This window comes from Anopheles aquasalis, chromosome 3 (assembly GCF_943734665.1).
Source record: "Anopheles aquasalis chromosome 3, idAnoAquaMG_Q_19, whole genome shotgun sequence".
NCBI classification, from domain to species: Eukaryota; Metazoa; Arthropoda; class Insecta; order Diptera; family Culicidae; genus Anopheles; species Anopheles aquasalis.
The window spans coordinates 24686596-24699095 of NC_064878.1; the positions used below are offsets into that span (position 1 = coordinate 24686596).

A 12500-nucleotide genomic window follows, 5' to 3' on the forward strand; every position below is an offset into this window, starting at 1 on the left:
GGCCTGCTGCGAACGCAAAAGGTGTTGTACGATGTATGCGACTGGCTCGCAAATGTTGAGGCGGCTCCTAACAACCGCACAGCCTTGTATGTTGAATCCTTTTTATTTGCAAATAATGTGCAACACTCAGTCTCAGTCACTTAAATAGAGTTTTTGACGATTTCTAAATTCTGTAAAGATAGAATAAACAGAAAAAAACAGTTGAGTGGCAAATCGTGTGTAACTTATAATGTAATAGTTAAAAAAAATCCCTTTATTCTTTTAAAATATTCCAAGATGAGCCATGAACGCTTAGATTAGAATATTTGGATCAGAGCATCAGCTGCAACGGGTGGTACACACAAGACCAAACAAGTATTGTATGATGCAATCCATCTGATAAGACTTTGTAGTAAATCTTGAGAAAATATCTCCAAGGCTTAGATTGTAAATAGATTAGGAATGACATAACTTGACGGAATGCCAAACGAGATAGGAAGCCATGAGTTCCACCTTATCTAGGCTTAGTGTGATAAGCTTGTGTTGGATTTATGTGACTCATGTCCAGCAGCTATTTGTACTGCCACAATTATCGTGTCATCTGGTCATTTAATAATTATGACACACTGTTAACCCACGATGAGTCGTTCAAATCGATTCGAGGCAAAATATGCGAGTCTCCCAGTACCGAACGAATGGCAAAGTGTACAAAGAAGTAACACGTGAGCCACAATTACTTTAATTGGTGCAACGGAATCACATTTTCTTCGTTCCGCTATGGACCGCTACCAAAAGCAAATGTAAATATCGACGGACAATCGACGTGCGCGATGCTCAATCAATCCGTTAACTGACCACCTTCTAACATGCACCCGATTAGCTAGGTAAGGGCCGGGTAGCCGGGTTATGCAAATCATTCCGAGCAGGCAGGCAATCCAACAAAAAAAAACCCTTTGCATATTCCCCTTGACGTGCACCACGGCAAGACGGAACGGCGACATTTGCTGAAAGAAACGAACGCGCGGAGCATTTCATTAAGTGTACGACCATCAGCCAGGCTTCCCAACCAAGCCAAGCCAAGCCAAAAAGGCGGAAGGTTAAGTGGGCTTTGCGAGTTGATTAGCGCACCACCTCGTCATGGCGTACGTCCTTCGGGGGTCACCACACGGTTCCAAGATCTGTTTCCAGAGCATCTAACAGCGATTTCAGTACAGCTGCAAATACACTGATGATGATGATGGTGATACGCCAAATGCGTTGCCCGAAAGTACAAACACGCAAGATCGTCACAGCTGATCAATTGGAACCGCGGGGAGAAGGGGAAGTGAGAGTAGAATGATAGCAGCGATCACCCGTCCAGGCGCAAAGTCCACCGGACGTGACTTGATTGGCTTGGTGGGACGGACGCTTGCGACGGTTGTGGTGGCGCGCAACAGTCCCAAGGGACCTGATGATGATCACTGGCACCACGGCTAATGATCTTCCATTCGGGAGATAGCAAGAGATCATCTTCGGTGCGGGTGCCGGTGCGGACTTTAGCACCCCCACCGGTCACCTATCAGCATTTCAACCTACATTTCTCCTGGCTCATCTCACCCGTTAAAAGAACAGCCGCGATAAGCCGTCCGCACTCATCAACCCCCGGTATTGTTCTCGTTTCTCTCTGATAAGACTCCTGGTGCCTGCTGGTTCAGAGGGCAAACTCCTCGATGTACCGGCGGCGCTGTGCCCGGGAGATAAGCGGCAACGGAAGGCGTTTGTAAACATCCAATAGATCAACGAGACAATTAGCACAGTTCTGTGGTCTCGTGCCGTTGGAGGCCGTTTGTTCATTTGAATTTGCAACTAGAACGCATGGACGTTCGCGCATTGGAAGGCAAATTGGTTGAAGAACAAACCGGCACATCATCGTCACCTGGCACACAGTAAGCCACGATTGTGCATTGCGTCCTCGATCACCTTGGCATTGGGACGGTTGCCAGCGCTCCGAAGTGCAGCGTTCAATTCATCAACGACTACTGCGATTGTCACATTCGCAAACCGAACCGATGTACTTGCGATCGCGATCTCCTGAGCTGTGGTGATCTCAGAGGTCTTGCTAGTAGGCAACAGGCATTCCAGTCTCTTGCTGCAGGCAGGCAGACAGGCCACCAATTGATGGAGGGGACTTGATGCTCGCGACGCGACTCCGGTCGCCCGTTCCCGTAGGCGTTCTTAGTGGAAAGGGGCACACAAGCACACCCCGCATGATGGCGAATGACGACTTAAATTAAGCCAGCTTCCAGCGGTCGTATCCGGCGCTCCGGTCAACATTCAGCACACAAAATCTCATTCATTCCGGATTCTAATGAGATGTATCGTTCTCCTGGGGTTGGGGGAAGTGAATCACAGAACCCAAAGCATACTGGTCCGCTCGTCGTCGATGTTGCTGCGGGTGCTCTACCTTTTAACGCTTCAATCGCCAAGGGTGGTATGGGTTCGAGTTTTTGATTTCGATGCGTGCTCTGCGACGCTGAAAGCCTCTGTTCGATACAACTTGTATGGCCTTTTCGGCGATTTACCGGCTAATCTTATCACAACAACTATATATCATTAGATAACCGAGCACACTCGCGCCTCACAGTTCTCTTCCGCAATCGGTGAACACACGGCCTCCCCGGGGGGGCGAGGAAGAACACACAAAACGTACCCTTACGGCCCGCGGCGTATCGCGCTCAAGTGCCCCGTCAAGCGGAGCGAACACCCTCTATTGTCATCTGCCCTCGGCCGAGGTTCTCACTGAACTACGACAATGGTCGCGACGGTCGCATGGTGAATGATAGCTCGCGATCGAGAGGAAACCACAACGACGACGACGACGACAACGACAATTTCAGAATGAGCTGTCGGGTTGTATGCGTGTGGGTTGTTGTGGATGGTTAGAACGGAATCGAGTAGAAAACCAGCGATGAGAGAGCGATCTGTGTAACGAACACGATCGACGCTGCCCGGTTGCTGGTGGTGCACAATGACACACGACACCCTCGCCAGCTCCCTCTCTTTCTTTCTTTCGTGCTCTTTGTGCAACGTGCATCCCAAACATTACCCTCGCGTCTCGTGTTACACGCAGTTACAATTGCAACTCTCGCCGCTACGCATAAGTGGCCGCACTACTAGCGCTCGGTAGTAGTGGTGCCGTAGAGGACGATTCATGCAATGTCTTTGATCAAAACTCCAGTGCACAAATGTGCGATTAATTCCATGCAGAAATGGAACCACGAACCGGGTGAGCATGGGTCAGGGAACGCAAACCGGCGAGTGTCCTTGGTATTTACTATACGGTTAGAATGGAAAGGATGGTGGGTGCATCGGAATGTGAGGAATTCTGATCGCACATTTGCTGATCACGCGACAACACATGCAAGAGACGGGGGAAAGGAGGTTAATGGCTTTAAGATTGAGTTTCTTTGTTTAATGCAACAGAGTTGAGGCAGAGAACGACCAACGTGGAACATATAAATACGGATGAAGAACCTTCTTTCTCATGCAACACAAAAATTAACAAACAAAAAACATTAAATAACTAAAGAAACAAATAATACACTAAAAAGAACAGGGAGCTAAAAGGTACACAACATAACGCAATGGATTGCATTGCCTACGTGATCGATACACAACTCATAAAAGGAAGTGATTAACTTAAAACGGCCCCGTTGGTCGACGCACGTGACATAACGGAAATCGATCGGGAATGCCTTCAGTGGGAGTCTATTTTCGGATGCTACACGCTACTACAAGAGAGGGCACAATTCCATCTAACAACGATCTATCTATTTACAATCCATCCTCCTCCCTCATCTTCTACAGCAACTTAAGGTCCCCCACCAAGCTATCGATCACTTCGCTACGTTCCGGGCCCAGCCCAAGCACGGTTTCGGTTCCGCTGGCCACTTGCGTTCTTCCGGCATCTCGTACAAGCTCAGCGATCACACCGGCCGCCGTCGCCCGATGGGTTAGTAAATGCAACTCTTCCGAACCGTCCACCTTCAGTACGATCTTTGGTTGACCTTGTGCGAGCCAGGAGTCAAGCTGCTGGCGGGCGTCCTTCCCGCCCGTCGCCGCCCTCATACAACACATGACGGCCGCGTGGGCGCACTGTGATGCAATCTTGCCCTTCTTCAGCCCCAAATCCGTGCGTACCACCAGCACCATCTTCAGCGGATCGCCACGGCCACAGCGGACAGCGAGCAGCGTACGGAAGGCCCTCATTTCCCCGCGTACTTTGCCCGCTGCTTATCCGTGTAGTCTTGCATGCACGCTTTAAACTCTCGCACTACCTCCTGGCACAGCCGCCAGTCCCCGGTTTCCGCGATGCACTCCTATATGGAAAAGCGGGGGAGGGGGGAGGTTAACAGATTCTTAACGACCCGGCGAAATGTGTGACCGTTCGCGTTCCTACCTGCACTTTGTGATGAAGGTTGATGCAACCGGTGGTCTTTAGCATTTGCTCAACGGGATCTACCACTTCCGAGGACATAATATGGCGCAAAAACAACACGCACGCACAGGCACGGGCACAGGCACGGGGAAAAACCGAGGAAAAACCGGGAAAAACGGTGGCGGCACGCGGAAAACCGCCCAAATGACAGTTCGTGGAAACCAAAACAAACAAACCCTTGTAGCAAACGTGTCTTCAATAACCCAGGTGGCGCTTTTCACAAAGAAACAATAATTTTATCAAATATTTTATTACCCTTTCATCATTTTTACAAAAAGGAGACCTGTTGTTAATAAGAAATAATGTGAAAATCGCTTAATTCGGAAAGCGGAAATCGAAGGGAACCAACGGCCACTGGTTGTCAAAATTGTTCTTTAATTTTTTTTAAAATAAACTCCATTTTTTTCGCGAACACAATTGGTTATTGAAGACACCTCGTGCTTGTGGCCGGTTCGACGAATTTTGCTGCTCTCGAGCGTGAGTTTTTAGTTGCTGTTTTAAATTATGCGAATATCTGTCGGAATTTTAATCATTTGCTCATCATTTCTGTGCAGGACGAACGTCATCAACATCAACGCTCGCGTTCGGTTCAGGGAACGGGCCGTGTTGTCGCCACTGCGGACGCCACGACCACCGCCGCCAACCTCCTTCCGGTTTCCCCTTTTGCGGATGTGTTTACTTTCTTGTTTGTGAAATAATTTGTACCCAAAATTCACGGTCACCTTCGCGGCAAGGACGTTCCACTGCTGGTGTCCCGCGGTCAGCGCTTTTTGTGTGGCGATCGAAGCAGTGAAAAGAAAGCGGTCCTTCCCCCCCGGACAAGCAGCAGGTTTCGTTCGACACAAGCGTTCGATAGTGTATCCGCCGTGTTTGGCGTGCTCTGGAATCCGTGCCGAAAAAAGGTTTCCAACAGTAGTCGACGGTCGAGTGAAGTGACTACGTCGTCACGGTTACTGTCTAGTGTGCGTGCGTGCAAATGTGAGTACACGAAACGCGAGCCAATCGCTGCAAACGTAGAACACAAAAAAGAAAACATCCGATACCCCGGTGGCGGCGAAGGGGGGACTGCAACACGAGAAACGCGCTGACCTGAATACGGACCCGTTGGTGCTACTGCGGGAATGCTTGGTCCGTTCGCGGATTGAACGCCTGTATCGCGGTTTCACGGACGAATGACCGTGCGAGTGAGCGAGCGAGTGAACGAACGGAAGGAACGCTCGAACGCACAAACCCGTCTATTGAAATACCCTTGAAAGAGACAAGAAGAAACAACATCAAGGGGGAGCACCAAGGCCCATTACGGTCGCATGACATCATCGTGTCTCTCAACATATAGGCATCATCAGCAGTAGCAGCAGCAGCAGCATCCAGTACACGGGACGCGCAGTGATCAAAAGTTCTAGAAGATTGTTTTTGATATTATCGTTATTGAGAGGACTCCAGACGGTACACCCGAGGATCCTGATCTTAACTTTTGTCCTCGAACCACATCGCATCGCTCAACAACAAAACCGGATTGCTTGGATTATGAGCACGGCGAAAGGTCCGAAGTTTCTTAAACCGGGTAAGTAAAGTGGAGGCCCCGGAGCGCCAGCTGCTGCTTACATTGCCGTGCCCATTGCCATTCGCCTACTTCTTCAGGTAAAACGTACCCACTTCATGCACCAGCAGTGCGCAGCTGTTAGCACCATCAGCACGGAGTGTGAGAAACTAATTCAATTTACCACCCGGTCTCCATACGGCCCGGAGGTAATTACTGGTTATAACAAAGCCTTTTCACGCCATCGCGCAAACCGGGGAACCGCGAAAAGCAAGCGATGAGATTGCGATGGAATCTGCTGCATCGCGTGTCGATTCGAGAAGATGAGCGATCACGCGGTTGGTTCCGGTTGATCAGAGTCAGAAGTTATCATCAAGAAGCACCAGCTAGGAATTGAATTGAGGAAAATTGTGACTACACTGTAAGGAAATCAGCACAGAAGTGTTCTCTCATGTTGGAAGAGTGTCTTAAGATCGCCAATCGTTTGTTGTTTTGTGAAAAAAATAATCCATTAGACTCATATACGACGCTTGAGTACAGCAGCACCAGCCGTTCAGAACATCAGAGTAAAACAATTGAACACAAGCGCACAGCTGGTTCACTGACTCTCGTGTACGTGATCGTGGGCTCACGTGTCGATCGCAGCTGTCCCCCACCGGCTGCTCGGCCATCCCCTAAACGTCCACGTAACGGCGGCAACATTAGCAAACTCACTCGCAGAATGCTTAATGGCGCCTGCACAATTCCATTTCAATGTCGTCAGGCACTATACATTGTGACGCTGAGTGTTGTATACGCGCGATCGTAACAATTCGCGCTACGTCGTGTGCCACGGTTAAACGAACCAAAAAAATGTCATCATGAGATAGCACATTTCCACCTCGTCTGATAAGTGACTGATAAGCGACCCCGTTGCCCCCCTTCACGGAATTTTAATAATCGATTAATGCTCGATATATATAGGAGGAAAGATAAATAGAACGCATTTGTTTGCGTTATCGCTGTGGTCGCTTGTCATCACAGTTATTGGGACCCCTTCGCGCAGGTGTGTTTGTTCCGGAGTTCCTCCTGGCAAACACGAGCACGATCTTTGCGTTACACACGAACGCACCCCACCGCTTATCATCAACACTCGCAGGAGCACTTCCATTGTGCAGTATTGGTGTGAGAAACGACGAGGCCACTGCCCGTGTTCCGAACTGATACCGCGCGAGTAGTAATCGATTCCTTTTCGCGCCACGCGGAGCTTATTGGCCATAGTTAGACTTTCCGGTTCTCGGCTCACATCCGTTGAGGGGTATGGTGGATGGTGGACACTTGTTGCAAGCGTACCGTCGATGCCAATCGCTGTCATTGCCGTTTAGTCATCCGGTGTTTGATGTAATGGTTTTGTGCGACATATCGCAAAGCGGCTGTTAAATTACACCCCTTACATCGCGTGTTCTTATCAACCGTTTCGTTTACTCTTCTTCCTCGCGGCATCTGCAGATGACGAATCGTTCGCCTCGGAACGGGACGCCGCACCAACGGACGATCACGTAACGTCGTTCGTGTTCAACGCCCACCAGTCGCTCGCGCTCGCCGCCCAGCGGGATCGTCTACCGATTAGCCCGTACCGCGACCAGATACTGTACTGCCTCGAATCCTACCAGACGCTCGTGCTGGTCGGTGAGACCGGATCCGGCAAGAGCACGCAAGTACCGCAGGTAAGCACCGAAAGGAATCTAGCGCGGGATCACTAAGCTAAGGGAGTGCGTTTTTCGAGTGTATCAAAGGCCGGTGATTGTTCTGTGAGCATATCCCTAGTCATGCCCAGTGGTCGATCTCATTTCTTGTGCATCTTTCCACCCACCAAACTCTCGCGCTCTAGTACCTTCCACAGTGGCTTTATAGTTTTTTTTTTTGCATGCCTCTTATACACTCGCAAAACGCACCATTTTCTCACCCAACCGGAACATAACCCTACACCAACTGGCCATCGATGGTCAGCGCGAAAGTGTACCAGGCGGCCTTCTCTGTGGCCATTAAACTCTGCGAGGACGGCACCCGGTAAGACGTGGCGTGTTCGGTGATAACATAACCACCGCCTGCCCGCCTGTGTTATCACTAAACACTCACCAGCAGAAACCGGAGCTGGGTACATTCCAACTGCCATGTTTGCCGTTCCGGCATGAGGCACTTTTTTTTGAAGGGATAGCGTCATTCGCTCGCGTCATTACTGTTGGAATTATTTGGTTTTTCCTCTTAGTGTTCAACTCGGATCTCTTATGTGCATGCATTTCATGTTTGTCGCTCTGAGATGAAGAGTATCGCAATTTGCTTGAGACTTGGCGTTCGTCAGTGAATCGCTAGTACTGATCAGCTTCAGCTCAAAATCTGCCAATTAGTGAGACTCTATTTAGGTAATTGCCTTTCATGGGGCACGCCAACGCAACGATTTACGCTAAACTGTCGCTGGATAGACATTGTTGCAGGGTGGGACGGTCTTCTGCAAAGTAGATAGAGTTGTGTTCTTGCTGTGTTTCAATAATGGGCTGATGTGCCTCAAAGCTAATGTATCAGTACAGTCTTTATCTTATAATTTTCTTCAAAAGATTGCTTCATACGAATATTGGTTGTTGGACATGAGGCTTCCTTCTCTTGGTCGTACATTTTCAATCTACTTACATTGAATACAGATGCTTTTGGTTTCCATATTGATGTACCACGTTCCTACACGTTTAATTCTTCTCGTGTATTATTTATACGCGGGTATTTAACTATTGAGCACGAACCCAAATGACCTTTTTTCGTCAAATATTCCTTACACCATCATTGGTAGTCGCTCCAGAGTTTGTTACATTGCTCCACCGCTACCAAGCGGAGCATACTAATATCCTTCATTAAACAAACAGGAATAACGCCAACTGGTTCCGATTTCACTGGTGCTCGTGGTGGTGGTGGTGGTGGTAATGAGCTCCCCACCTCTATCACACTCAATCTGCATCTCTTGTCCATGGCCATTAGCGCCCTTCGAATGCTTCTGGCACGTGTCCCAAATAACATGACGCGCTTCTGGTGATGATGGGTCCGAGGCGCGCTGCTAAAGGATTTGTCATTCTATTTCTGGACCCCGTAATTAGTTCAAATCAGGCGCAGGATCGTACCCGATAGCGTGTGACAGCAGGAGCAGCTTGGCATACCGGTATGGGTGTTTATTTGACTCGCGTCCATGGAACTCGCTGTTGACTCTCCACCTGCAACGAATAAAGCGTATATCCCACATCAATAAATGTGCGCACTCGCTAGTCACTTTCCTTCTTTCTGGAGCTATTTTTAGTCCGCCCGACCTGTCAACTTTTGTTTGATTTGCTGTGTGTTTGCTTTTGCGTTTTTCGGTGTTTTCCGTCCGGTGGAAAGCGGTGGCCCTTTTGCGCCACGTCCATTCATGCGTCAAGATAGCGCCGCCCTACGCCTAGTGGGTTCGCCGTGATATCCGCCACGACAAAAGGCTGGGGGCTGCCTATCGAATGATCTTAACTATTTATGGTGCGACTATCAACAGTTTATGATTCCGATTTCTCGCTCGCAGCGCAGGGTCCAGGGGGTCAGGGTGTATCCTTGGGAATCGGTATCGTTCGTGAATGCTATATTCATGAGCTAAATCCGAGTATGTGCACGGGGGATTAGTTGGGAGTTGGGTTTTTCTGTGTTTCGCATTGCTAATGCATATGTTGGCAGACGATTTGGGGGGGGGGGGAAGGCCTTCAACAAACCGGCATGGGTCTCTCTCTGTGAGTGGCCTTTGTTGCAGCATAAATAAAGATCAACCAGGAAGGCTAAATTCGTGCTTTTGGGAGGTATCGAAAGAGGTGCTTCTCATTGCTGGAATTAGGATGGCGTGTGGTACGCACGCAAAGGCTTGTCTCAGCTTTTGGCTTTTGCGTCGGACCTCACCGTCCGTGCCGTTTTTGGGCAGCACGCAATAGGTGTACCCGTAAATATCCAATAATAGCTTAGGGGCCCGGTTTAGGAGCGTCGTCGTCGTCGTAAATGTTTCAGTGCCACTGACAGGATAAGATAGCCGAACCAACGTCCTGTCGAAATAATGGTGGTTTTATGCGATTCGATGGAAAAACAAATTCCTTTGATGTACGACGGAATTTGCTGAACGGAAAATCGATCGATTCGGTACAATCCAGCTTTTGATAAGACACTTCCTTTTGGTTCGTTGCTGGAGCATTGATCTTGCTCTGCTGCTCACGAGCATGATTTTCAATTCTGCATTTCAACGCTGCTGTGTTCTGTTCATTGAACGAAAGCCTAAAAAGCAGCCGTTCCGTTCAATCCATTAGCCCTCCACGGAACCACACTAACCGAACACTTCTGATGCCTATTGCACAGCAATCCTGTCGATCCGAATGCATTCGAATGAAACCTTACTCGCCAGCAAGCCAGCCTGCCTTTCATGCATTATTCAATGTTGTCCCGGTTTGTAGTGGCAGCACAAAGGCAAAGGCTGCATGAAAAACAGGAAATGCCCGCTCCCTGTGGAGAAATGGTGGAAAAGTTGAAAAGTCAGCAAATCAACCGCTTGCAACGGAACGTTCACCGCCGATAGCTGAAGAAAAGGACCTCGTCATTCGGTATCGGGGAAGGGAGGGAGGAACAACTGGAAAGCAATGATGATGATGTTTGCATTGGTTCTCTCTCTCTCTCGTCACAAGACCAAACGCCACGAACCATATGAATGGACCGGGGGGGAATCGGCACTTTGACGCGGTATTACCTTGATAATGGAGCATTCGCCACCAACTCGAGCAGCTTCTGCACGGAAACGGGGGTTCCGTGTCCTTTCAATTCCTGTCGGGAAGTGGAAACACAAACCTGCGGTGGTATCCTGGCGGTCAACCCTGGAATGTCTCACTTATGCAAATTGCAGTTTCAACGCCCGACATTACTGCTTTGGTGTGGGCGCAGCAGTTGTAGAGGAAAATGCGGCCGGTACACCTTCGTGTAAACCCCTGCTGGTCGCGGATGTTATCACGCTTGTATCCTACGATGAATAATAAATTGTGAAATGTCGGGAATGGGAAGTGGGCCGGTTTTTTTTACCGGCTCTCTAAATTTTACCTCTTTTTTGGGCTGGGGGAACATTTCAATTGGTACTTCATTGCTGCCTGCTACACCCAATCCGTGTACCTTTTGCGTTTTATTAACGTGCTCATATTCGTGTTTCTCGGTTTGTAGTTGGAATACCAACAGTTCAGTGTGTACTACGATTACTGCAAAGTCCTGGTTACCAAGTCATTGTTTACTGTGCACATCAGAAACAATACTTGGAACTTTTAAGAGGAACTAATGTTCGGTGAAGAGCACAGCCTCCATCGATTTCTGTTGGATACCGACTTGACCAAGTAGTAAACATGTTGTTTACTAAACAGTTGCTCAAATAATAGTCGAGGATAGAGGAGGTTTTACTGTTCAGTGTGGTCACTACGATGACTGTGGTCAGTAAACCTACAATATTGTAATTATGCTGCCATTAAAATGCACTACAAACACCGCTGACCTGAGTTTCCTGCCATGATTCTCGAGCGAGTTCCCTTAAACTCAATAACAGACTTGCTTGTTCCCTCAGTTCTTCACTTTGCTGAAGTAATCTAGCTTATTCTGTAATTCTCTCTCTCTCTCTCTCGCGTACCCGATAATTGCGTCCCAGCGTCGCTACTAACCACCCGCTAATTGGGATCATATTGCCTCCCACCATCTCGCCCTCGAGGACATTCCGTTGTCCTTTTGTGACTTTTATGCCCGCTCTGCTGCTCCCACTTTGTTTGCTTGTATGATGTTGTTTTCATCATTCCCTTTTCGTTTCTTCTCTCTTCCTCTCTCTCTCTCTCTCTGTTTATCTCTCTGTTTCAGTTCGTGCCGGTGGTGTAGACGAAAGGAACGAACGGTGGAACCGGGACTCCCCGAAACTTCTCACCACGTCCACGAGCAATCGAACGGACGGCGAACGCAGGAGGAGTCCTAACGTGAAGTGGTGTGTCCCGCTGTAGTACTCTTAGTAGTGGTAGTAGTACCGGATTACGGATAAGCGTGTTGGTATTAGTGACCACCCCCAGACAGCAGGACCTTGTCCTGGTTCGTCCGAAGGATTGTGTCGGCGCAGTTGGCGCTTCCTTGTCAGTGAGTCCGGACGTCCGGTGAAGTAACTGGTGACCCGCTGCGGTATTGAAGCTTTCCTTTGTTGGTCGTCGAGATCGAAGCATTAGAGATAGCGAGAGGAATAGTTGTCGTCGCAGCCCAGTGTAGACTATTATAGTTGCTATATTAAGATTATATATTCTCCCGTTAAAGTGTCTGAGAGAGAGAGAGAGAGTCAAGATGGTCGGTCCAAGCTCGCAGGTCAGCAAGCTGCTGCTATCGTTGCTCTTTTTGTTGATCGTGTTTTTCGTGTGGATGGACGTGAACCTGTACATTCGCATCCAGGACTATCCGATCCGTGACACCGATCCGTTC

General features: G+C 48.9%; 5 protein-coding genes across 7 annotated transcripts in view; 2 read left to right on the forward strand and 3 right to left on the reverse strand.

Moving 5' to 3' along the window:
- LOC126575472 (long-chain fatty acid transport protein 4) overlaps positions 1-2792 on the reverse strand; it is a 10589-nt gene extending 7797 nt beyond the window's left edge. Inside the window, exons 1-2 of one of the 3 annotated variants that reach the window (XM_050236180.1) lie at positions 2669-2792; positions 1-170 (exon numbers count right to left, since the gene is read on the reverse strand). The exon at positions 1-170 is cut by the window's left edge and continues 217 nt beyond it. The gene's annotated coding sequence lies outside the window, so the exon portion shown is untranslated. Of the gene's footprint in view, positions 171-2384 lie in introns of all 3 variants that reach the window. The other 2 variants (XM_050236179.1, XM_050236181.1) reach the window with 2 other exon arrangements.
- Positions 2793-3767: 975 nt separating this feature from the next.
- On the reverse strand, positions 3768-4227 carry LOC126575473 (uncharacterized). The gene has a single exon (XM_050236182.1). The coding sequence runs from the start codon at positions 4225-4227 to the stop codon at positions 3820-3822; it is 408 nt and encodes a 135-aa protein (XP_050092139.1). The 3' UTR covers positions 3768-3819.
- On the reverse strand, positions 3768-4548 carry LOC126575475 (cytochrome c oxidase assembly factor 4 homolog, mitochondrial). The gene is made up of 2 exons (XM_050236183.1): positions 4418-4548; positions 3768-4337 (listed from the first exon to the last, which is right to left on the reverse strand). The coding sequence occupies exons 1-2, from the start codon at positions 4493-4495 to the stop codon at positions 4224-4226; spliced, it is 192 nt and encodes a 63-aa protein (XP_050092140.1). The 5' UTR covers positions 4496-4548; the 3' UTR covers positions 3768-4223.
- Positions 4549-4908: 360 nt separating this feature from the next.
- Positions 4909-12500, forward strand: part of LOC126578976 (probable ATP-dependent RNA helicase DHX35) — a 12046-nt gene continuing 4454 nt past the window's right edge. Inside the window, exons 1-4 of the mRNA XM_050242129.1 lie at positions 4909-4933; positions 5011-5109; positions 5793-6020; positions 7485-7702. Coding sequence (XP_050098086.1) covers positions 5984-6020; positions 7485-7702 — 255 coding nt within the window. The 5' untranslated portion in view covers positions 4909-4933; positions 5011-5109; positions 5793-5983. The remainder of the gene's footprint in view (positions 4934-5010; positions 5110-5792; positions 6021-7484; positions 7703-12500) is intronic.
- The window catches only part of LOC126578977 (ceramide phosphoethanolamine synthase), a 2630-nt gene continuing 2059 nt past the window's right edge, over positions 11930-12500 (forward strand). The window contains exon 1 of the mRNA XM_050242130.1: positions 11930-12500. This exon is cut by the window's right edge and continues 2059 nt beyond it. Coding sequence (XP_050098087.1) covers positions 12366-12500 — 135 coding nt within the window. The 5' untranslated portion in view covers positions 11930-12365.

Excerpts from the sequence above, each read along its gene's own strand:
- LOC126575473 (XM_050236182.1), bottom strand. The coding sequence starts at position 4,227 with ATGAGGGCCTTCCGTACGCTGCTCGCTGTCCGCTGTGGCCGTGGCGAT.
- LOC126575475 (XM_050236183.1), bottom strand. The coding sequence starts at position 4,495 with ATGTCCTCGGAAGTGGTAGATCCCGTTGAGCAAATGCTAAAGACCACC. Across the intron at positions 4,338-4,417 it reads ACCTTCATCACAAAGTGCAG|GAGTGCATCGCGGAAACCGG; the intron begins GTAGGAACGCGA and ends TTTTCCATATAG.